Source organism: Grus americana, chromosome Z, assembly GCF_028858705.1.
Source record: "Grus americana isolate bGruAme1 chromosome Z, bGruAme1.mat, whole genome shotgun sequence".
In the NCBI taxonomy this organism is placed as follows: Eukaryota; Metazoa; Chordata; class Aves; order Gruiformes; family Gruidae; genus Grus; species Grus americana.
In genome coordinates this window covers 11,178,690-11,204,357 of record NC_072891.1, presented here as the reverse complement: position 1 = coordinate 11,204,357, position 25,668 = coordinate 11,178,690, and the positions used below count along the sequence as shown (strand labels likewise).

At 54.8% G+C, this 25,668-nt stretch overlaps 1 protein-coding gene across 4 annotated transcripts in view; it reads right to left on the bottom strand.

Annotated features, from left to right (window-relative positions):
• CNTFR (ciliary neurotrophic factor receptor) overlaps positions 1-25,668 on the bottom strand; it is a 212,140-nt gene that overhangs the window by 5,766 nt on the left and 180,706 nt on the right. For all 4 annotated transcript variants that reach the window (XM_054809877.1, XM_054809878.1, XM_054809879.1 and 1 more), the window contains 3 exons: positions 18,015-18,132; positions 17,027-17,193; positions 9,542-9,705 (listed from right to left, as the gene is read on the bottom strand). In XM_054809877.1, coding sequence (XP_054665852.1) covers positions 9,542-9,705; positions 17,027-17,193; positions 18,015-18,132 — 449 coding nt within the window. The remainder of the gene's footprint in view (positions 1-9,541; positions 9,706-17,026; positions 17,194-18,014; positions 18,133-25,668) is intronic.

The following is a 25,668-nucleotide window of genomic DNA, read 5'->3' as shown; positions in this document are numbered from 1 at the left end:
AGGGCCTCCTGCCGCTCGTGAGGCGCGAAGCTGCTACCAAACCTCGGCAGGAGAGCAGCGTGGAGAAAGGTGTGTGTCTGACCTACTGCTGCAGAATTTGGGGCTGGATGGGGGAGGCAGAGTCCTGCCTCCCCTCACAGCACCAACTCAGGGCTGATGCCCACGGCACCATAGCAATGCAAGCAGGGGATGCTGGCAGTTTCACCGCAGGACTTGTGCCAAGATGAGATGTGCCCCAGCCCCGTGCTGCTGTTAGCCAAAGCACTGGGACAACTGGTGCCCAAGTCCATCCCCACTTTCCAGGGGACATGTCACCACCACACTATGGGTCTCACTGTTGGGTTTGACCCATTGGCTTCTTGGCATGCCCTCCAAGGGGGCCCAAGGTCAGAGCCTGGCTGGAGGGAGCCTGGCATGGGGGGCAGATAAGACCAGCCACCTTGGTGGGGCTCCGTGACAGCTCTCCCTGAGTTTCCAGCATGCTGAAGGGGGTAAGAGCCAGCCCTGGGGTCACATGTGCTGCCTCTTGTCCAGATAATGAGGTCAGGCTTAGGGTGGTCCTGTTTAGCAGCTCACAGGTCCCCAGCACTGCTCCCTGGTCTATGCCAGGGAGGTGGCTGCTGCCATCCCAGGGCTGGGCACAGCCCATCCTGCAGAAAAAAGGTTTTGGCCCATATCTCTTACGGGGCACAGGTGAAAACTGAAATCCTGTGAGATCTGGGCAGAAGGGAGGATGGGGAAGAGAATATGAGGAGGATGCTGGTCCCTCCTGCAGGACATAGCTGTGCATCCTCCAACCTGTGGAGACCCATCCCACCAACCCCACCAAGTTCCAGCCCTCCTCAGCCCAGGACCAAAACCTGAGCTGGATCAGAGTCCTCAGAGGGACTCTCTGGGTGAGCTGTCAGCCCCCAGCAAGGCTGTTTCTCCTGGCTTGGTCTGTTCTGGGCAGGTGGTGCACGGGGCTTGGAAAGATGCTGGGGTTATCTGTATGGTGTGTGGGTCTCTCTAGGTCTCTCAGCACCCTCTGAGCCCCCCGTGGCTGCTCCCTGAGCCCCGCAGCAAGCAAGCTGGGCAGAACCCAAGGGCAAACCAGCCCCCCCGAGGTCCTGCTGGTCTGGCCAGGCTGATGCTCCATCCAGAGCATTTCCTCCAGCCTAAAGAGCCCTCTCAGCTGAATGCTTCCCCTTGGGAGCAATTCCTGCCTCTCCCCAGCCACAGACAACCTGCAGCTGGGTGTTTGCAGATGGGTCATTGCAGGCACGATGGGGCAAGGCCTGTGACATCCGCCCCCAGGACCCTGGCTGCAAGACCTGGAGGATGTGTGAGGATGCTGCCCTAAGTTCCTTTTTAGACAGCAGATAAAAAGGCAAAGTGTAGGCGACAGCATCCATCTCTCCCCACACATGCTGTCTGCAAGCAGCACTTCTGAGCTGGGCAGCTGAGGGGGACAGCCAACATTTGCCATGGTGGGTGGGAGAGTCCCTGGGCAGGTGCCCATGGCTCAGCACTGAAGTGCAGCAGCAGATGGGAAAGCACCCAGGGACCGGGTCCAACTGGACACAGACAGGGAGAACCGGGGGGGGATGACACTGGGGAGGTCGTGGGGGGGACGGATGGACAAACAGCATCAAAGGCAGACAGAGAAATTCCTTAATCCGCATCTCCACCACACAGAGACAAAAGGAGGAAGGCTGCGCATGGTAATTTTTTTGGCCGGGGGGGTCTGCATGTCTCTGCCTGCCTTTGTGCACCTGCCAAAAGTCACTCCGGCTGGCTGTGAAGCGCAACCCAGATTAATGAGAGATCAGTAGCCAGTGCAATGCAGAGCTATTAGCATTGCAAAAAAAAAAAAAAAAAAAAAAAAAAAGAGGGAGAGTGAAATGAAAAAAGCCCTTGAACCCAGTAATTCAGCAGACAGCTTGCCGAGGACAGCGTGGGCTGGGATCCCATTCCCATTCCCTGCTGTGGCCACATATCCCCATCACGCACAGCCCTGAGCACCGGGATGAGCCCAGGGGCTGGTGCCACATTGATGGGATGGGGACAGACACTCAGGGCAGGTGGAGGGAAGGATTTCCCAGTGTGTGTCTTTGCCTCTGTCCATGCTGGTCCCCCCTGCACACGTGCTGGAGGCCTGGGGACATCCGCACGAGCCATCCACACCATGTGCCCCAAGAGGGGACATCCATGTGTGTCCTCGTCCCAGTCCCTGTCTGCAGACTGGTGGCACTGCCTTGCAGTGCTCAGCACAGCAGGACTTAAGGAAGCCATTCCCCCCCCACTGGGCTACACCACTTCCATGGCCACTAGCCCACCCTGCCAGGGTGCCCTGGCAGTAAAAAAGGTCACTGTGCTCTGTTCCTACCCGGGCTCTGCCCCTGGTCCAGTGTGACCAGGTAGCAATTACTTGCGAACAGAGTGATGCACAGGCATGTCTGAAGCCCAGATGGCCTTTGGAAGGGGATGGAGGAAGAGAAAACCCCAACCCTCCCTGCCCTGGCAGCTGGGCTGGGGGCTGGTGTGTGTCGGAAGGAGGCAGAGAGGGAGAAGGGGGATCAGATGCCTCCTTCTCTGTATCCCACATGAAAACGCATTTGCCCGCTCTCCCGTGGTGGCAGTGGCTCTGCTTTCCATTCCTTGACACCTCCCACTCCCTAGCACAGCTCCCGGTGTGGGAAGGGGGTGCTCCGCTGCTGGGAAGCTGGCAATGCAGGGATGGGGGGCTGGCACCCCTCAGTCCCATGGCAGGGATGCACCACCTCTGTGCATGCCAGGACAGAGACCACACGCCTGTCCCAGGAGTTGTATCGAGCCCGGATAAGCCTGTCTTCCCCAAAATAAAAGGAGCACCCCAGCTATTGCAGCGTGAAGCTGATCTGCTCACACAGCCTGTGCCACCCATAGCGAGCGAGGGAACATGGAAGAAGACCCCTCAAAAGAGCACAGTGCGGGTCTGCCATGCATCTTGAGTCCTCACAGCTTCCCCCACCTCTGGAATCTCCCCGGGTTATCCTGGTTAATGGGGGAAACAGAAACTGGGAGAGGGACAGGGCACCCCCATGGGCTCGATTTTACAGCCTCCCTTCCCCACAACAAGTGGCCAGATCCTACAACCTGGCTGCAATGAGTTTTGCAGGGACTCATGCTACACAAGTAGCTGCTGTTTCAGGTTCCCTTCAGTCCCTGCGATCACAGGGGGATGCTGGCAGGCTTCCACCTGCCCTGGGGAACAGGCTAAACCAAATGCAGGAGTAACCCCCGAGCAAGCCGCCCCGCTGCTGGGAAGTGCAGGAAGGTCAATGCTAACAGCCACTGCAGCCCACAAAAAGATGTCGCCAAGTGGAAAAGAAATGTTTTGCTTTTCCCTTTCAAAGCCACGTCTGAAGAGCAAATAGGTCTGACATTCATTACTAATAAATGAGCCCCCACATACCTCCTCCTTCCGCAGCGCCACAGGAATCAGTTGGGCTAACCCCAGACAAAACTTTCTGCCCAGACTCTGGAATAACTAAAAGGTTGGGAAAAGTGAATGACCCCCCTTATTCTCTGCCAGCTGGGTAGCAGAGGAGCCCAGCAGGGTCAGAGCTTTGGTCCCTGCTGTCACCCCCCTGAAAAGGCTGCTGTGCTGCTGCTGCACACAGCTCAGCCCTGCTGCTGGTCTGGGAGGACGAGTTATTGTCGGGATCCTCTGCAGCCTGGGTTGTGTCACACCAGATGCAGCTTAGCGGCTCCCTGCAGGCTTAAAATAAAGAGCATCTTTGAAAGCGGAGCTGCAACCTTGTTAATAACGGGACTCTTTCTCCGGATGCGCTGTCCCCTCCTGCCAAGTGACAACTGGCAGAGCTCGCTTCTGCTTGCGGCTACGGGGACGATGGGATCAGGGATGCTCAGGGAGCTCAGCACCAGCTCTAACCCTGCCCAGCACTGGCATCTGCTGCTCACAGACACATTTACCATGCTGATGCTGTGGGCTAGGGGCGAAAGCAGATGGGTGCAGCTTGTGCATGGGCACCATGGGTCATGGGCACCTGCCTGGCATGGTTTGCACGTGGGCAGGGAAAGCTAAACTTGCCAGTGCCATCCTGCCTGCATGTAGCTATGAGATCATGCAGGTGAGCACAGGCACATGGGTGCACACGAGTGCTCTGCCACTCAGTGGCACCTTTATGGCTGCCTTTGGATGCTTGGTCCTGCTGGGTGCTTGGTACTTTTAGGTCATTAGCAGTTCCCAGTGGGGCTGAGAGCTCCCAGACAATGCCAGCCAAGGGTCCTGAGCCTGGCTCCAACCCTGGAGCTGGGGGGTGGGGATGGAAAAGGTGACTTCTGAGCATTTCCAATATCCATCCTCCTCCGAGGCACCCTCTGCTCCAGTCCTGCCTGTCTCGCGCCAAGCTGCGAGCAACAGTATCACAGCTTCAACATTGTGCTCCCACCTATTAATTCCCTTTTTTTTCCCTTCTTTTTTAATCACTGACTTTGCAGCCAGGAGGAGAAGGGAGAGAAGTGCCGCAATAAAAGCTACCAGGCGTGAAGCTGTAACCCAGCTTGCTCAGGGTGACCTCCCTGCCAAGGTTGCCTTGCGAAGAGGGGGAGTGCGGACAAAGCGGCACGGGGGGGATGCAAATGGGTGCAAAGAAGCGCGCCCGCCGCAAAGTGACATTGCTCCCGTGCCGGTGGGGACACAGCTGCGGCAGGCGGTGGCACTAATTGCCTTGCCTGGCTCCATCTCTCCCCCTTGCCCGTTGCAGGCAGGATACACATTAGCACACACTTTCAGGTTATTTCAGGCTGCCCCAAGGCAGGAGTTTCCAGAGACAGCCCGTGAGATTCACCTATTTGATCAAAAAATGTTGCTTCGCCTTGGAAGATGAGCCTGAACACACCCTGGCAGCCAACCCTGACACATGAGTGACGGTGGCCGGCGCAGAGGACTATGCCTTCCTCACACCAATGAACCCAACCACTAAATATTTGGCAATACCCACAAATTGCCGATTCCTGTCCCCAGATCCCCATCATTTGCCCAGATCACAGCTGCTCAGCAGCAGAGCCGGCACAGATGCCTGCATGAGGGGCTCTGTGGCCCCAGGTCCCAAAATCCTGGGATTGTGGGAACACCTCTGCTTGCTTTTTCAAAGAAAGATGTTTCCAGCTTTTGCAAATGCTCATGGATGTGGCTCTAATGCTTCCAAAACAGAAGAGGAAGGAGAGAACCCAACCACATTATTAGCTTTAAATATCTCATGACCTTTTACTGCAAATCTCAAGATCTGAGGCGCAGCCCGCCTCACGGTTCGTTAACATTTCATGTTGTCAGCGCGGCCAATGGGTTCAATTAGACTTCACGACGGCATCTGCAAATTGCTGGCAACCCACCGGAGGAAATCCTCCCTCAGCCTGGCCGCCAGCTCTGATGCTGCTTAAGAAATACCTTCTGAGCCTTGCCACGTTCCTGGGACATGCACCAAGCTGGTCAGTGCTCAACTCACGAGATCTTCCAAAAACAGGGAAAAGGGGAGATCCTCCTGCAGCAAACGCTACAGGGTGGGAGCAAATTGGGTGCAAGACCTGTCCTGGGCTCCCCAAAGATGCTCGACATGGTGCCTGGCCACCCGCCTGCATCTAGGGGTGAGCGTGCAGACGTGCTTGTGGGGAGATCTCATGTGTGAGTGTGGCGATCGCTGCTGTTGCGAGTTAACTGAAGGAGCCTGTAAAACCAGAAACAGGCTATTAGCAATCCATTAGGAAAGGGTATCCAGTTCCAGCCTAGGTAAGCCATTAGAGGAACATCTGAGAGCATTAGGAGAGCTCGCTTGGGGCCAGGATGGGGCTATAAAACAGAAGAGGAAACCACACTAATCTGGCTTGAATTACAAACTTAAAAGCAGGAGAAAAATAAAGGATACCCTAAACATTTAATGTTTTATATTTAGGAGACAGAAGGGGAGATTCTGCCAAAAGGAGAGAATAAAAAACCTGTTTAGGCTACAAATATCCCATCTCTCTTCTGGCAGCAGAGAAACCACCAGCCCCTCTTCCAGAAAGGGAGGAGCGTGACTTTAAAGTTGCTTGAGTTTCAGAGCAAGCTCAGTGCTGGTGGGGTGGAGGGGAGTCGGTGGCCACCTGATGCGACACGATGTGACACGTCTGCATCCCAAACAGCCGGGAAATGCCTGTGCCCAGGTTTGAGGGAGCTGCTGCCAGACGGCACGATGGTGCAATGAGCATCCAGCATGCACCCCGCGGCATGCTCACATGGAAACTCATCATCATCATCTCTCCATGATAATAATTCCCAGAGCACATCATCATAACTCCCAGAGCAAACTGCAACACAAGAACTGCTAAGTGGCCTGAGCAGAAAGGCACTGCTGAGCAGGGGAAAGGGAGTGCAAACAGCGTGCTGGGGCTCAAACCCACCTTTGCGAAGCGCTGGGAAGAGGATGAGGGTGTCCCTCTCACTCTGGGTCAGCCCCAGATATTTGTTGACAGGGGGGGTACTTGGGCCAGACATCGCCTGTCTCTCTCTGGGGGGTAAACTGCATTTACGGCTAGCTCGCGCAGCGGTGGTCTCGATAAGATCCACTGCTCCCGCCATGGACGGCTTCATCTTCTGGTGCCGAGCCCTGGCATTATTAAAATCCTGAAAGGAAGAGCCTGGGAGAAAGCAGACGCTGATTGAATCAGGCCCTACGGTATTCGACAGCTCGACATCCATCTGATCCTATTAGTGCTCATTGGGTCCTGCCTGCTGAGGTGCTGTGCATAAATCAGACCCTGCAAAGATATCGGGAGGCGGAGGGGAGAAAGGGGAGCCACTTCTTCTGCCAAGAAACACCACGTGCGAGTGGGGCCTGCATGGATATTCGTGGCTCTGGGCAGTCCCCGGTGCTCCCTTGTGGGTTTTCTCCCGCAGGAATGTTGGGCTTCCCGCAGGGCTGCCAAGGGGGTGGCAGGAGATGCTTAAAACCCACAACTGGTGCATGGGTGGGTTGCCACAAGGAGGCATGGACAGGGGATCAGCGTGGGGGTGTGCCAGGGCAGAAGGTTACTCAGTTCCTTCTGGATGCCAGTGGAAACTTCTCCTCTCCCTGCCGGGCCCCCAGGCTGCCTGGATGTCAGCAAGCAGGTTGTGCGAAATGGCTTTTCCACGATGGCAGCCAGTGGGGACAGCAAGAGCCAAGCTGGGGGGCAGCTTGTAGCAGGAGACCTTCATCTTGGCAAGAATGAAGACACCCCATGCATGGCATGCATGACCACTGCATCCTTTCTCAGGGCACTTGTCCCTTTGAGGAGAGACCCAACACTACCACCGTAGGATGAGCTGGATGGCTGAGCGAGGCTTGGCACTATCGAATCATGTGCTTCCCTCTCCTGGCTGGATTTGGGGGAACAGGGACACCTCCCAGGATGCCAACAAGCAATAGGTCAAGCAAAGGAGAGCTCAGCATGGCTTGGGTACGCTCCCAGTATGCTGGCATCGGCAGGGTTCATTTTTGGGTGCAAACCCCTGCATTTGCAGGGTGCCCATCTGGGCTAAGCAGGCTGAGCGTGCCACAGGAGCCTGGGGTTGGAGCGGCTCCGGCTGCAGCAGTGCTGCCATCCCCTGGTGTTTGGGAGCTGATTGAATTAGGCTTCGCAAATAATTCATCTGATGAATAGTGGCAGTTTTCCTCAAATCATCCTCAAATCAGATTTTTCATTACCCAGCCGGAGGGGCAGAGAGTCAGAAAACAAGCCTGGTACTTCACTCACTGAATGCTTGCGCTTGCTTACCAAGCAAATTATTCCCCAAACACACTTCTCTGTTGGCCAGTGATGGGGGATGTCTTTTGCAAGGGGACACTGATTAAAAGCAGTACCTAGGATTGCTGTGCCCTCCCGGGACGCTGGGAGATGAGCCCTTCCCAGCCCTCCTTGCACCCACCATGAGGGCTGGTAGCTCAATCTCTCTCTGCAGCTCAGGGTATTTTTAAATAGTAAAAATCAAGTTTTTACTGCCCTAGAACTGCCTTTTCCAGCCAGGGTAGCCTTGCCACTGGTGCCCCAAGCACCTCCATGTATTTCCCACCATTGCTGCCTGCCTGAGAGCACCGATGGAGAGGCCACACCACCCTCTCGGTGGCCCTGCGGTGAGACGTGACCCCACAAATATGATACCTAATACCGAGTGATGGAGGGACTGGCCACCCTGAGGATGTCAAGGTGGGAGGAAGCTCGATGGCTCTCCTTCCATTTTTAGGTGCAAACCCCTGCATTTGCAAGGTGCCCAGCTGGATTAGGCTGTGGTGGGGTAAAAACATCAGCTTTCTCCACAACAGTTTCACATCTTGAAAAAACTGATCTTGCATTTGGTATTTCCCATTAATTCTTCCCCCTTTTTCACAACTTCTACAATTTAAGCATTTCTCCCCCAAGTTAAAAAAAAAATATCCAAAGCAAACTCATACCCAAACTCCACCTCTGCTTTCTTACCCCTTGGGATGCTCCATGGATGCTCTCCCATTCCCAGGAGGGAAGCGAAGAGTAAAGAGAGACAAGCACAAAAACCCTCTCGCAACCCTTCTCTGATTTTCAAAGCCATCAGCAAACATTTCAATCTGAAACATGACCTGTGGTGACGCCTTGTCAAAAAACCCAACCAATGTAAAAACAAAAAGTCGCCAAGACACCAACATCTTGCAGAGACATGAGCAAAGCCTCCCATCCCCTCTCTCAGCCACTTTTCTCCCCAAGAAGAGCTGGCTGACAGAAAACCCTGCTTGGCTCCACGATGCAGGTGAACTCCCCAGGAACTGGGTGCTACCTCTTACTTGTCTTATTTTTTTGGACAAAATGCTTTATCAAGAGAAGCACCAAATAGGCTTTCAACTGGCCCAGCTCGGCGCAGAGGGGATGCTGGATGAGCCATGCCAGCATAGCAGTACCTCTCCTCGAGCAGCAGATTGCTTTCCTTCACAAGCCGAGCGTGCAAGCAGCACAGAGGGGAAAAAAAAAACCCCACGTTCGTTATCTTCCTGCAGCTAACAAATGAAATCTGTCCTCCGGGCTGCCAAGGATTTCACTGACGATTTTTTTTTTAAAGAAACAAGAAATAAAAGTAAGAAATACGATAACATCATGGCAATCACTCCGTGACTGTGCTCTGAGTTATGGCGAGCAGTATTTTATCTTCAGTTCAAAATCTAAATGTGGCAGAGGCGCATTTAAATGTGGTGACATTTATACTTTAAATGCCTTTTACATCTCGTTGGCAGGTTTTATATAGAACATATGTATGGAAAGTAGATAGGGGTCGTGGATGAAAACGCAGAGCAGGGAGAGCCTGCAGAGCCATTTGTAGGCAGAATGTGAGTTAAAAGACAGAGAGGAAGAGAGATGGGAGGAGAGACAGAGAAGGAGTGGAAAAGGGTCTGGGTTGCCTCGGCAGTAAATACACATTTTTTGGGTCCCTCACTACTTGTTCCCAGTGCAATGTGTTCCCAGCCACCAGCTCCTCCCTGCTCCCTCCCATTCCGGCTAGCTCAGCATCGCTTACGTGTTGCCACTGGTCCAGGATGAGGGGTCGATACCGCAGGAAGAACTTGAGCGGAAAAGACTCGGGGTCGGGCCAGGATGAGGGGTTTTGCCATGACACCTCCAGCCTCCGAGGGTTATTGGGCACGGGTTTGGCCACCACACTCTCAGGAGGATCTGGCTTTACTGAAAGAGAAGAGGGTGGCTGGTAAATCTTTGCACGTGGCATCCTTCCTTACACCCCTCAGCACAGCCGGCTGGGCTTTATGCTGTGTACTTTCCAAGGGGTGCAGCCAACATGCAGAATGTCCTTTTCCCAAACTGATTAGGTGCAAATCACCTTTTCCTGTCCAGATCAGCACTACAGCTGTCTTGGCTCAAAATAACCACTGTCAGGGGAGTGCCAGTGCTGGAGACACGTGGAAACAACCTGGGCAGGGCAGAGAGCATCTCTGCTCCCCAGGGCCACTTGGGTCAGGGAGAGGAGCCCACCAAGCCCAAATCCTGCACCTCCTGATTTCTGGGAGTCTGACCCACATTCAAACCCGCTCACCTCCCAGTTACATGGCAGAGTTTGTCCCTTGCATTTAGGGCTGGGATTTTGGGGATTCAAAGCATTGGCACATCATATTTGCCAAGGGCGAAGGATTGCCATTGTCACCTTCCACTCTAGGTCTCTCTCAGCCTTGCACTGTTTTTGGGATATAGGGATATTTTCTTGCTACCTGACAAGTATTTCAAGTGAATATTCATTGGTTGTGAGCTATGCAACGTGCTTTGAAGTTGTAGCAACTTTTAGAGTGCTGGGAGCAAATCACAGACAGGCTGTGATGAACAGCATTGCCCATTGCAGAGCGAGCCTTGCTCCTCGCCAAGGGTTTGCTCAACTCCCGACAGCTCAAGCTCCCAATTTACAATAGCAAAGCTACAAAAAGGACAAGATTTGGGTATACCCACGCTTCTCCTTTTCTCATGGCCAAGAAGGAGCTGGGCATGGGGAGCTGAGCGCACAGCTGTGCCAGAGGTGGAAGAGGGCTCCCCATGCACTCTAAGAATAGCAATGCACATGACTCCTCATGTCCTGGGAGGGTTCTTAACCCCCTCCAAAATCCACATGCAGGCCAATGCATTCTGGCCTGAAAATCTCTGGATTGAGTAATGGTCCCCTGGCTCTGACCACCTGGAGCAGCAGCTTGTGAAGGTGCCAGCATCAAACTCGTCTCTCAAGCACGGAAAGGGAGACTGGGGCCATGGGGAGGCCCCCTCTGCCTGGCAGAGCTCCTGCCCTGCACTCAGACATCTTCTCCTCCACGCTGACCCCAGGGGTTCACTGGCTGCGGGTGGGAGGTGATGTCCACACAGGGGCTTCGCCTCCCCTGGGAGAGGAAGGAGGTGCTGGTGGTGAGTGAGCTGCTCCCTCACTAGCCTGCCTGCCTGCTGCCTGCAGCCCTGACCTGTGCTTGAAGAGCATCTCTCCCTCTGCTTGAAGCTGTTATGGGACCAGGCGCTGATGTGGGGCCAGTCTGCTGCAAGTGGAGTCATGTGTGTGCCATTCGCTGGCATCTCTGCTCCAGGATGATGGTGGCATCGCAGCAACTGTCCCCAGGAAGACACCTTCCCTGCACCACCGCTGCTTGCTCCTCTTAGGAGAAATCAGCATGTGATGCTTTCAAACCCACTTTCTTGTCCGCAGGTGAGGCAGAGGGGTGCTGCTGAAATTAAGCCACAGCCCAACCACCTTGGTGGGACCCAGAATTCGCCCTATTCCCCTTGAGCCATAGTCCACCACCACCTCCCTCTCCCCAGCCCTCCCGCTCAGCACCCTGGCACACACCCTGCTGTAGTCCTCCTTCAACATCATCTTCACCACCACCCTGACAGCCTCTCCTGTCTCCCATTGCCTTGCCTCTGCCGTGGTGGGTGCAAGGAGGGCTGGACAGCTTCCTCCATCCCCACTGCACCCAGTGCTCAAAGAATGCTCCTGGAGGTTTGGGGAGCGGCTGGTGAGCAAGCACCCATGGGCATGACCATGGGTGCCTAGTGCCACCTCCTGGCTCCCACTGACCCCTCTCTGCAGCAGTACAGGACACAATTTTCCATTTACAGCTTTATCCTCGGCAGGATGGACGACTCGCTGGGGCTGCGCCGTGCTGAGCTACTCCAGATGGCTGTGCAATTCCTCCACTTGCTTTGAATCCCTGGGCTCAGGCTGGACATCAGCTTCCATCGACAGGGACTTGGAGTCCAAAAGCATACGGAAAAGTATAAATCCAGTGCTGGCTTGGCAGGCTCGGTTTGCAAAACAAAAGTCTGTTTGGCTGAATGAACGCAGATGACTGTGAACTGTGGCTCAGCAGCGAGGAAGTGGGAAGAAAGGCACGGGGCTGGGGATGGACACGACAGGATACTCCCTGGGGCAAAGTAGGGATCCTGTCCTGGCTTTTTGGTGTGCCAGCCTGGAGCCACGGCAGAGGGGTCCTTAAATGCAGTTGGGCCAGGCAGGGCACATGTGCTTGGGCAGTAATGAGAGATGCCTTTGTAGTGTGTTGGAGGAAAGCAAAAAACAAACCGGTGGTGTGATGCTGAGGTGGGAGTCAACCACCCATTTTGCAGGGATGTGACCCCCCCAGCCCTGCTCCTGCAGGTTGGACACTGTCCCTGGCGCACAGGGGAGGGCTGCCCTGGCTCCGAGCAAGCACGGCAGAGCTCAGCCATTGAAAGGGGCTACGTTCCCGGCTGCGGCAAGCCTTCAAACAGGGCTGCGGGTTAATGGGAAAACCAGCAGTCCCTACTACCTCCGCGTGTGTCCCCCATCCATGGGACTCCTGCCCAGGCTAGAAAGCACAGCAGTGCCAGCCTCTCCAAAAGCACAAAGCCAAAGCTGTTCCTGCCACGTCCCTCCAAGGCGGTGGGGATGCAAGAGCCAGGAGGGGGGACCGCACGTTCAGCAGCCGGTCCAGTGAGGACAGACCTACATCTCTTAGGACAGACATCATTACACCGTGCTCATGGGAAACATCAGGGCTGGTCCCACAGGGGCCAGCTGAGGAACGAAGGGAGGCGGGCTGTGTCCAGCTCCCCAATTTCTAGGTGACCTTGAAGGAGTCCTTTATCCCCCACAGTCTCCTGGGTCCCTGCTCCACACACGGGGACAAGCGCTCCTCCTTCCCCAGCCTTTGTCTGCCTCCATTTAGCCAGCACACGGCAAGGCAGGGGCTGTCTGGCTGTACATCAGCCAGCATAATAGAGCCCCGTCCTCAGCGAGGGCCTGCAGGCAGTAACATAATAAAAGCGATAATAGTAATAATAATAATGGACGATGGGCATTAGGCTGAGTACTGGTTAACCAGATGTAATATTATCCCGCAGAGCTGGGGGAGCATCATCAGACATTCCTGGGAAGGGGACTTGGCTGAGAGACGATTCACAGCTCTTCCCGGTTGGTTTTCGGCTGCCACGTCCAAGTGAGGGTTTGGCGTGCAAGAAGAGCCATGGAGAGCAGCTTTTCCTAAAGGCTCTGCATGCTCACACTTAACTGCGAGTCTTTAGCTATCCATCGCCGCTGGCTGTTGTAAGACACATATCAAAATGAAGCCGGCAGTTCAGGAAGGCAGCTGAGACCCTGCAGCGTGGAGGGGTCCGTCGCCCAACCCGTCTCTCCAACGAGCGCTAAAATGGATCCCTTGCGGCCGTTAAATATCCCCTGGCATTTTCCACAAGCAGAGGGATATTAAACTCCATGTCTTAGCCAAATGTCAGTCCAGGTAATTTAATTCTACTTCCCTAAGTAGTATGAATTGAACTGACCTTCTGCCTAGGCAACTGTATACCCGTGTTCAGAGACTGAATTTTGTACAGACATGGGCACGTTTGTCCTCATGCAGCCCCTCTGAGATGCTCTATGTCTTAAATGCCCCAGAGACAGAGCTGGGAGGATCAGATGACCTTCCCAAGGTCACACAAGGGACAGATGGCAGATTTAGGGGGATGCACCCATGTCTGCCCAGCCCTGTCCAAGGCTGCCTTCCTCCTTTTAATGCTGTGCCTCTTCTGCTAATTTGCCCCAGGCTTACACGAGGAGAAAGGCACTGAGGTGGGATGCTGGTGTTGCTGTGTGGTGGTGTCCCTGCTTTCCTGGGGCATTCATGTGCCAGATACCTGGTTCTTGGGCTGAAACACAAGTGAGGAAGGTGGGGTTGTGTCCTGGAGGGCCACAAATGTCCCTATCCTGTCCCAGCCGTCACGAGGGAGGTGGCAGCTCCTGACACACCACCTCACTCCTCCCTGGCACATTCCTCTGCCTCCAGGCCCTCTCCCCTCCAGCTCCTCCAGCCCCTTTCCCACCTCCTCCTGCCTTGGGATGGAGCTCTCATGTCTGCAGGGCTTTGCAGAACCTTGTCCTCATCACGCTCACCTTTATTAATATCAATACGTCTGCAGAAGATGTAATTATGAAAACAATTTCCAGGAGCAAGATGAGGAGGAAGGCAGCCTCTATCTCCTACCAATGAGAGATGGGGGCCAGAGGGCTGGAAAAGCTTTTCCAGTCATCATTGAAAATGACAATGCAGAGTGACCCCTGGCAGCCGGTTGCTAATAACAAGCACGGCATGACTGCCAGCAAGCCATGGGCTTGGGATAGCAAAAGAAAGTACCAGTCATTTTCCACTCAATTAGAGCCCATCTTGCAAGTGGCTGAGGAAGGGATTTTCTGCTGGGGGCTCCATGGAGGGAGAAAGGAAGGAGGAAGCAAAACTTTTTGTGTTTGCCCAGGCTGGGTGTGTGGTCCGACCCAGCAGTGGGTCTCCTCCCTGCTTAGATGGTGCTGGGAGGGAGAGCTGCTGGCCCTGCACTGCTCTTGTGTTGGCTCCAGGCTGCTCCATCCCCAGCAGGGCATGAGATCAGGGCTTCACGCCTGTGGTTTAACCTCCATGCAGAAGGTGTGATGATTTTCTCTAGGCTAAGGGAACAACACAAGGCAGGCTGTGACATCCCAAGCCCTGGGATTTTAGGAGAAGCATCCTGCAGTCGCTGGTTGACACTGCCTCTCCATTTTAGCAGGATGCGTGCACATGTCGCAATGCTCCCACGCAGCATTTTTCCGATGCAATGGCTTTGTCCTGAGCCGTAGGTTTTCCATCCGTCCAACTAGCAGAGTGAAACCCAGCACAACTTCCAAAATGAGATCTCAGCCCAGCTGACACTGGTAGAGATCCCCAGGAAACCTACTGGGTGCTAGATCCACGCAGCCAGCACCCACCATGCTGGGACACAGCCCCACGTTTGCAGCTGCAGAGAAGAGAGTCAGAAGAGACAATGAAATGCAGAAGCCTCTGCAAGGAGAGCAGGCAATCTGGGGCAAAATTGTGTGGCAAAATACACTAATTCAGTGCACTTTTTTTAATTGGAAACACCAGGACGGCACAAGGAGAAGCTCTGTTCAGGGTAGGTGGCTGTTGATTGGTGGCAGCCAAGTTCATGCTGTAATGACTCTGCTAAGCCTGCTTGAACACTCCATCATCACCGCATCTATGCCTCTTATGCACGGCGGCCGTACCAAATCCTGAGGAGAAGAACTTCATAGCTGTACAGAGCGTGTAGATTTTAAGGCCACTAGATATTGAAGTGTTTATGGGAGCAGGGTGGCTCCAGGGTGCAGGACACAGACCTTCCTATGGGCACCAACCCATCACCCCTTCCCCAAGTGCCATCCTGGAGGGTGCTAGAGCATCTACCAGGTGGTGCTGGGGGGTCTCACCTTCCACCGCAACTGCTGGGACATGTCCAGGCACCCTGCACCCTTCCAGGCACTCTTGCAAGAGACAGCGATATTGCACTCGTGCTAACTGCTGGTCCAGGGCAATGCTGGCCTCTGCTCACTGCTCCTCTGACCCCAGCTGAGTTCAAACTGCTGGGCTGGATCCGGCTTGCGCTGGTGCTGGGATGCCCGGGGTTTGCAGCTGGGTGTGCTTCCCAAGGGGGTTGCCCTTGTGTGCTGGACAGAAGATCAGATGTTTGGGAAGCCAGGCAGGGCATGGGTGGGATGCAGATGTTACAGGACGATACCCTGAACTCCTGCAGGAGGGAATGCAAGGAACTCGGAAAATGCAGCTTAATTGCTGCTCTGGGCCCTGCAGGCTGGAGGCTACCTTCATTTTTAAGGAGTGTATCTTCCACAAACATAACAATTTCCATTTAAAGGCACCCAAGTGACTGAAACTCCACCACTTCCCTGCTAAGCTCCTTGCCTTGTTATCAACGTTTGCAATGCACCAACAAATACAAGCTTCAGATATGGACTGCTGCTGTGGGGACATGGCAGGACAGTCCTCACTCCAAAACGATTTCCCTGCTCTATTCAGAGCCGGCACCTTGTTTCTTATTTAATGTTTTCCAGGATTTGGAGTAGAAAGGGAAAATCTGGGACAGTAGTGGAGCTCCTCTTCTTGCACTCTGGCACTTCTAGCTGCTCAGGACTGGGACATGCAGCACATTGAAGGCAAAGACTGACTGCTGGCTGCACTTCAAGGATTCATTTATTTGTTTTTCTGGTCCAGTAATTGCCACACGTAACCAGAAAATTGTTTTTCGACGTGTTCCTGAACTCCATTCTCTCCCATTTTTCCTTTTCTTTGAGGATGGACAGTCTTTTCACGGCACCGGCTGTAATCCGGCTTTGGCTGGTGGCAAAAGCACTGTGTCCAGCTCCCTGCTTTGTCATGCTTGGCACTGAATTGCTCGGTCCTTCACAGTCGGAGGAGCATCTGCACTGTGGGTACGGACATGGTTGGGCAGCATCCCTGTGGCACAGCTGGCGGCTTGGACACCCCGGCATGTCCCACATGGCACAGCATCCACTGCCTGGGTGGGGCAACGAAGACGTGCAAAGGGGGAAATTGGGTTTTCAGGAGCATGTTAGGTAAGGGATGGTGCAGGATGACTTTGGGAGGGCTTTATCCTGACTAGGGAGGGAGACAAGAGGATGGGACATGTTAATTTCCCTTCCAGTCCTAATTCCCATGACTCTGCTTCCAGCACAAACACCAAACCTCTCTTTTAGAAACACTCACAGGGGCAAGAAGGGCAATGCCATTTGGACCACAAGAGTTTCACAGCCCCCTGCCCTGGTACGTGGCAGCCACTTCCCCAGACCCCAGGCAGGGAGGAGCTCAGCAACCACTGGGAGCCCTGGACCACTGGCGATGGGGCCAGGCAGGGCACCAGGCCACCGATGGGACCAGCACAGGGGCTGCCTGTGGGCATCCTGCCTGGCTCCCCCAGGATGCTCAAATGTCAACATCGGTTACAGCAGGGCCATGAGAATCAGGGGGGGCGTGGGGACAATGCCAGCGTGGCTTAGACCCCGGCTCCATCTAATGTATGGATAGGCAGAGGCTCCACGTGAAAGACCCTGCCCCTTCCCTGGCTCGTTGCTCTGGTGGGCGACACCGCATGCAGAGCAAGCCAACACTGTCCCAGAGAGGCCAGTTGGTGCTGCAGAAGTTACCTATGGCGAACTCGTCAAAGGTGAGGGTGGTGGAGTTTTTGCCCAGAGCATTCGTGACTGTCAGAGTCACCTTGTACTTCACTGTGGAGAAGAGCTGGAGGTATCTGATGTGGCACCTGTTTTTGGGAAAGACATCCTTCTCGCAGACCATCTCTCTCGTGCCGTGTCTGGAAAGCAGAGGCAAGAGCTGTTACTGACAGAGCAGTGCTCGGAGTGGAGATGCACCCGTGCTGCCGGAGGGAGGAGGCAGAAGGAGCAGTGCTGTGTCCCTCTGGCTCTGCCCACAGCCCCAATGCACCAGCCCCTGCTGCAGCCAAAGGGGTGCTTTCCTTGTGACGGGGAATTTGCAGACTCATGTGTGTGATGCTTTATTCTAAGCCTGCACAGAGACCGCAGGGAATGTCCTCATGCTGGCCCCAAGGAAAGGATGAGACCCTGCTGGGGTTGGGGTTGGCTACCTCCATCCTGTGAGGGGAACGGGGTGTCCTTTCTGCTGGTGACACAAGCCCCAGAAGATAATGCATGGCAGTAGTCAGCATGAGGGCTGTGCCAGGACCCAGGCATGGGGTGGGGGATGATGCTATGCCATGGCCAGCTCTAGGTGAAGGACACTGCTGCTGCCCAGACGCAGCCAGCGTATGGCAGGAGGGAGTGTGGCTGTGCCAAACACACCAAAAAACAGTGGCCACGACCTCCACTGTGGACAAGTGGTGCAGAGAGGATGGATTTAGGGGGTGTGGAAAGGGGACCTGGGAGCTGGGGACTTTCCTGGTCCCCTCTGGGGAAATTGGAACTTTCTTGGGACAAAGCCCCAGTGCCAAGCAGCCCCGGAGCACCCTTCCCCAGGCTCATTTTTGGGACACAGATCCCATACGCTCAGCACAGGTCAGACCCACTGCCCCAAGACTTCATGGCACTACTTGGGACCTGCTCCAGGCTGCAGGGACAAAAACTCACCCCTCTGCACCCTTCCTTCCCAGGCACTTACATGACGGAGATGTTGAAGGAGTTGGGGATGTAGGTGGGAGTGGGCAGGTGCCAGCTGCAGTAGAAACCCTTTGGGTAGTTGTTGGACCGGCACATCAGCACTGGCTCCTTCGGAGGGACTGCCAGGGAAAGAGAAAGAGCAATTACCGGTTGAGGTGAGGTTATCACCAGGTGCTGAGCAAGGGGACTGCTGCCAGCTCGGGAGGGGACACAGTTTGCAAGGCGAGCCTGGTCTGTGTTCATCAGCTGCTTGAAGCATCTGGGGGCCTTTGTCCCATGTCTGCTGCTGAGGTCCCCCATGAAACCTTGCTTTGGACTGGGCTATGCACAGCAGCTCACCTTCTACCCTGGCAGCTCACCATCTCTAATGAGAGACAGAGTGGCAGAGGAGGTTGGCAGGTACTGGGGGAAATTGTCTTCAAGGCTGTGACAGAGACGTTGCTATGCGGAGGAAGTGCTGCTCTCTTGACCCCACTAAGCTACAGCGTTCACAGCTTTCTCTGCCACATCCCTGGGGAGTCATAAACTTGTTGAGGTATGATCCTCCAAAAGACCAGAGGTCCTCAAAGGGAGGAAGAAGGACTGCTTATGGCAAGATGAAGAGGAACAACCTGAAACCAGCAGAGGAAATTCAGCTCTGCAGGAGGACTGGCAGTGTTAATGCTTTCAGCAGTGGGGCAGAGCATCCCATCCCAGGGCCCTGCCTGCCAAGAGACATGGAGGCAACTGGAGATAGGACGAGAGCGTGCAGTGGGGAGCAGCCTTCCTCTGGCTTTGTCAGTCTGTTCTAGAGGTCAGAGGCAGAAGAGGATTTTAAGCCCAACCAAGTGTTCACATTGCAGTCGGCTTTCCCAGACATACGTGCACTCCGTTCTCTTTGCAGGAGCACAGCCAGAGCTGCAGGAAGACTCTGCAAAATCCTGAGGGCCGGTGCATGTGGGAGGATGAGATGTGATACCCTTCAGCTGATAAATTTTGCCCTTGTAGGTTGGTAAAAATCTTATCTGAACTGACACTGAAGTCAACTCCTCTTGGTACCTGGACACTTGTATTGCTAAGAGCAGAGTTTGGCTCTAAGTGCAGCACCTTGGCACAGTACCTTGCCATAAAATACACTTCCTGGGTTGGATGTGCACCAGGATTCTCTCGGAAAGGCTGTCTGAACCTGTGGCAGTCCCTCTTTCCCTTCCTTCATTAGCCCTTGTCCCCATGCATCCACCCAGGATGTCCTCTTCTGTCCAAGCAGAGGTTTTGAAACAAACCTAGCAGACCCAGCAGCCTCAGTGCGAACATTGCTGCTCACCACCCCACTGTGGTTCTGCCAGCACCGCCACCACACGGCTATCCGCTCTCCTCCCTGCCGCTGAGGCGGATGCCTTACCCACGGCCATTAACAGAAATGAGATGCAAACTGTGATGCAGTGATACAAGAGTTCAGGGAGCATCCTCAGGATGGGAAACTCCTTTCCCCGATGGCTGCAAGGGCAAATCACGAGTCCCACAGCACCATGCATGCACCTTGTCTTGCTGTGGAGCAGCCCATACTGATGCTGGTACAGGGAAGCCATGCACCAATCTAATGTCCCTCTGCACGCTGTGCCAGAGAAGTAAAGGATGCAGTGAGCTGGCTAAGGATGTCCTCACTGCACCGGTGAGCTGGCAGCACCAGGAATTACCAAAGCCTCGAGATGTCAGTGCAAAATGGGACATCCCTGCAGCAGCAGGGAGCAAGGAGAATAAGAGGGAGAGGGGGAGGGAGAGGAGATGCAGAGGAGGGGGCTGGCAGGGAGGAGAGCCTGTGCTGGTGCGTTACGCGTGTTCCTCCTAATGGCTATTTCAGCCTTCAGCCGGCAGACGAAGGCCAGAGCTTGGTTAATGAGCCTCCCAGCTAAATTATTCAAGCAGACCCTCCACAGCAAAACAGAGCGGCTAATCGCAAGGCCAGAGACAAGGGCCTGATCCTTGCTACAGCTCCATCCTCCTCCTCCTCCCCATCGGCTCCTTAACCCTTCCCCTGCCCCACAGCTGCCCCCGGGGGGTGAGGCGGGAGCAAACGCAGGGCAGCATCGCCCTTTGCAGGGGGAAAGGGGGGGGGGGAGGAAGGGGAGGTGTTGGAGGCTCCCAGGAGGTGTTTCGGAGGGGTTGAAAGGGTGCAGGGGATTTAGGGACAGCCTTTGGGTGCGAGTGACCGCGTGGTGGCAGTGTGGGCTTACAGCACCCGCCCGGCACCCGGCAAACCGGGCTGGAGGCTGGAAATACTGCGGGGGGGGGGCAGGGAGGGGATGCCGGGGATGCTACCGTGGGCCTCTCGCCCACTTGCTCTTTGTGCTCAGCTGTCCCACACGACATCAGGAGCCGGCCGGCAAGGCGGGTAGAGGCAGCCGAGGCTTCAGCGAGCATCCCTGAAGTCTTGCATGGTCCCTGCCCGACGAGGAGGTTTCTGCCCTACCCGCACAGCCCCAGACGCTGCACTGCTACTGAGCTGCAATTAGTCCATCTGAGGATAATTTATCTCTGTTGTCTCCAGTACTATGCTGGATCCAGCTCTTGGTGATCTGTGGTAATTCCTGCACCGAGGAGGCTGGGGCAGGCTCATGCCTCCAGGTTTGCTTTGCTGGGAGAGTGGGGCTGCCCAGACTGCCTCCTGCTTCCATCCCCACTCTGCAGCAGGCTCTGAAGATGCCTCATTTTTCAGAACCTTGAATGCCTTGAAGATCCTGCCCTCTGCTCCAAGACTGGGGCCCCAAATACAGCCTCGAGGCTCTGTGCCCACAGCATCCTCCATCTTTCATCCTCTGGTTCCTTTTAGCAAGCCAGAGATGGAAGGAGAGCCTGGGGAAGGGGGGACAAAATGACCCTTGTATCTCTCACCCTGGTGTCCATGCAACATCCTCAGTCTGCTGCAGCCAAAGGGATGCTGCTGTATGAAGCTTGTCTCACCCTAGCCATTGCCCCCTCTTTCTGGGCAGGGACAAGCTGTCTCACAGGGACACTCCAGCCACCTCCATCTCTCCAAAGAACCATCAGTCCCAGAGCTTGGGATGGGGATGTCACACAACTGCCCGAATTTCCACTTTGATGGGCAGAAACTCCACCCCACAGGAGAGCGCAGGGCCAGTGCAATGTGCCACTTGGGGCTGCGACCATGACACCATGTGGGTGACAATGACCATGACCACCAGGCGCCACAAAGGAGAGAGCTACAAGACCCTTCTCTGCTGCCATGGTGCATCTTTGCCCACTCTGTAACGGTATCTTCTCCAAGCTGGTGGCAGGGTCCCCATCTCCCTGTGGGAGATGCTGGCTTGCAACCCTGTTACTCTCCCCTCCTCTCCCAGGAAAGGTGCTCACTGGCACAGCTCATGCCCATCAAAGGCTCTTAAAGACAGCAAATAAAATTGAAGGCTCCAATCGATCTGGCGCTCCGTAATGCTGTCTTTGGAGGTGGGCCAGCCCGTCGGGCCGATGAGAGAGCAAGAAAGGCAGTGGAGGAAAACAAAGCCATCAAGGGAGCCTTAAAGGTTTTTTCTGCCCTGAGGCTTTGGGCAGTGCCTCTGAGTGCGGGATGTCCTGCTCCAACTTCCTCCATCCTCCCCTGGCTGATGTCCAGCTCTCAGCCCCTGCCTGACACCAAAACCAGCCCGAGCAACATGTTGCCCTTGCACAGGCACTTGTCCCCAGGCTCCTGCATGCAGCCTCCCTAATCCTGGCAAATATTTGCTTCCCCGTTGCCTCACGGAGCTGCTGAAGTCTGTAATGGCAGAGCTCCTTTCCTTTCGCCGCAAACAGTGCTGCCCTCTCTAATCTGTCTATTAACCTCTCGCATGGCAGGAAGCCACTTCTCCCACACGGACTGCTGATATCCTCTCTGCAAACCTGGTGTGTTTAATGCCCGGTCGTGGCAGCTTCCCAGCAGCTTGGGTTGCAACCAGTCTTGATGCAAATGCTCGGGGCAAGGGGATGCTCAGTGCATCCCACCTGGGCACCCCGCTCGCCAGCTGTTGTGATGCTCCAGCAAAATTCAGAGCTACGACAGGCAGTGAAAGCTGGTGCCAGGGTCATCGTCTCTGCAGACCCTGCAGAAGACTGGTGGCAGAGATGGGGTTGGCTTTCCCATCACATGGTACCCCAGGCTTTGCATCCATTTGATTGCTCTCTCTCTGGCTTGTTGGAAATAGCTGTCACTTGACCAGCTCCAGCATCTCTGCTCAGCTGGAGAGAGCACAACAAGTGGTCCTCGAGGACGAAACAGCTCTGGATGCATCTGCACAGACACAGATTTTTGTCTCGCTCCCCATCTCTAAAGCCCAGTCGTCCTTGTACCCTGAGTCCCACTGCGCAGGGGAAAAGTGTGACCAATCCATTTTAGAAACTACTAAAAATGATCTACAATAGCTTTTCCTAGCCCTGCTAGGTCATGAGATAATGGACATTAAAATTGTGGCATTTTTATATATAGAGAACTTATTTTAGGTCATTTTTAGAGGTTTCTGAAATGGATCAGTTATAATTTTCCTCTCCTGCTGAGGGCTGAACGTACTAAAGATGCCTTGCTCCACAGGTGGAGGGATACAAAAAATAGTACCAATAAAAGTTTTAAGAGACCTCTCAAACACTTCTGTAGGAGGTATTTCTTCTGGTGCACTTGGGGCACATTCAGGCGCCGGGCTGCTGGGGGATACCGATCCTACAGCATGCTTGTGGGGTCACCTGCATAACTCATCATCCTGCTCTCGGGCCAGCAAACCCTCCAGGGTCCGTGACAGCAGCATGTGCTTATGCTAGAGCTACAGCCGTGACACAGCCTGCCTGCACGTGAGCAGGACCCCCGTGCTGCCCCGTGCTCTTCTACTGCCAGACTCCCGCTGTTAGCATCCCTGCCTCTCTGCAGGATCGCTGCCCCACCTCTTGCCCTCCACATTCTCACCTGCTGACTTTTTCGCACCACAGCCATGACAGGCGGTATGTGCTGATAAGTAAAAAGGCACTCAAGTGACCAAAAGCAAAGCTGCAGAGGCTGGAGGGCACAATGGGGACCCACCTGGGTGTGAGATGCCAGCCCTGAGCACATGGGCACACGTGCACAACAGCAGCACACCCAGCAGGTCTGTGCACGCACCTGCACAGATGCTTTTGTTATGCACACGTTGGCTGCCAGTGTGATGTATTATGTATCTAACATCACTTTTCTAAAATTGTCTGTGTACAGCAGGCTGGTAGGAAACAACAAAGAAAACAATGATGAATAAATCATATTTCTACAGCCCAGCGGATCAGGGGAGCATCCACCTGCCATGCACCACCTGTCCTAGAGTGCAGCATGGCTGTGGCTGGGGATGGTCCCTTCCACCACCCCAAATGTTGGGATGAGGCTGTATTTCATTGCTGGAGAAAGGGAGGGAGGTGAAGCTCTGATTTTGCTCTGTTATCCCTTGTCCAGGCTGTTTTTGGCTAAGGCTGAGGATAAGGAGGGGTGCAGTGGGCAGCAGCGGGGTGGTCAGAGGCAGGTGATGCTCCCCTGCATCGTGCCTCTGCACCCTGGGAACATCATGTTCATAACCACTGCTTCTTCAAGATGGATTTAACAAGTTTGGTTTGGTGGTTTTTTTAAATTAATACAGCAAAATTCATGTGAGAGAGAATGAGAAATCCTGGGGGTGAGACAGGCTTGTCCCTCACTGACCTCCTGGGTGACCTGGGCAAGTGATGGAGATGGGGTTTAGGTCATTCCATCAGTCTAAGCCACCCCAACCTTAGCAAGAGACGTTTTGGGGGGGACACTCACCCCCCCTTAGAATTAGACATTGAATACATACCCCTCAGGAACGTGAACCATCCCAGCTGAACACGAGTTGCCCACATTCAGCCAGCACCTAGCCCAGCCCTGACACCCTCATGCGACAGCATCTCCCCAGGAGCTCCCAAAATGGGCCAGGCACACCTGTGGCTGTAACCAAAGTCCCCTGGACCTGCTGCTATCCAGGAGCCAGTTCCCCAGCCTCAAAGAGCAAGAATTTATTCCCCAGAAGGTGCCGGAGAAAAAGGTGGACTCAGCAAAAGATAAATTTCTAAAAGGCCCTGTTTTACACTGATTGGGGCTCGTAAACCAAGCTATGGATTTTCTCATTTCCCTTGCAGAAAATTCAGCGCGCGCATCAAGAGGCAGCGCTGTAAATTTTTGGGCGAGGCATTACTCATGAGAGAGCTCAGAGTTCTGCTTTAAGCCCAAATTGCAGTGCAAGCTCCTAGCCCTAAAGGCTGCCTCACAGCAGGACAGCGTGATAACAGGCTCACTGGAGTTTGCTTCATCCTGCACTGCACGAGGCCGTGCTATTCGCGGCACAGCAGAGGGGATCTTCAAACCTGACAGCTCTCAAGCCTTCAAAAAATTAGCAAGCAAGCTTTTCCTCAGCGAGAGGAAACAGGAAGAGGAGAGGGGCTCCAGCAACTGTGGCGTGGGGTGGGGTGGCTGGCTGGTACAGCAGCCCACTCTGGAGATGCTCCTCAAGGTGCAGGATGCTGTGGGAAGGTGATTTAGGCAGGTGAAGCCATCAGCCATCCCGCACCCATGACAGACTCCCTCGCTCCCAGCTGCAGAGACGACTCTCTCCAGCAGTGCCAGTGCTGAGCAGCATTGCTGTCCCAGGGCAATGCCCACACGGGTCCCTGGAGATCCCGCTCGGCACATCTGCATCCCAAATCCAGCTGTGCTCCTGCAGGTGACCTTGTCCCCACGGACCAGGGTGATGGACCGGATGCCTTAGGGACCGACGCACAGCGGGAATGATGGGTGCCTCCAGCCTTCGCTTGGGATCGCACCACAGCTGAAAGACCCTCCTAACTCTCCCGTCTTCCATCAGACACCAAAGAGCAGCTTTGCTCTGAAACAGTATTAAATATTGAACAAAAGAAAGCAAATCTGTTATCTGGGATAATTGGGAGTAAATAAAACATTTAACCAAACCAAATGCAGCTGTTTCTACTTGGAGCCGGCACAACAGCAGGGAAGCCAGCTCAGCTACTCTGCATCCTCGTTACGGCAGCTGATTATTGTTTTGTGTATAACGGTAGCACTGCCGGGCCTCGAGTGAGGCTGGGGCCCACAGTGCTCGGTGCGGCACACCGGGGAGGGGTACACCAGCAAGACAGGGCGCAGCAGCACGGCGAGCGTGCCAGGCATGGGAAGCCTTTTGCAGCGCTGGGGTTTGCTTTCCAGCCCGGGGAGTTCACCGCGAGGCCGGCTTTCCTCCCCCAACACCTCTGTGAGGGGATTTGCATGTAACATAAACCATTTCAGAGCCAGGTCACTGGTTCGCACATAGCCCCGGGCAGTAATGACCAAACCTCGTTACGGGCTGCTCTGGGATTGAGCGTGCCGGGCCCCCGTCCAGCTCCTGGAGACCTGAAGAGCGGTGCGGGGTGAGGGACTGTGCAGCTCCCGGGGGAAGGTGCTGGCACACAGAGCCAAGGAAGGCTCCAGGGACGGAGACCGTGTCCCTGCCTGCAGCTCGGGGCTGGAGCATCCTGGGGTACCAGGTTGCCATGCCCAGCCGGCGGGGAAGGGGCTGCAGCCCCCACGCAGAGAGCAGGGGGCTGATGTGCTCTTTGCTTTCTCAGTGCAGCCATGGGGCTTTCCACCGCTCAGATTTGAGGAA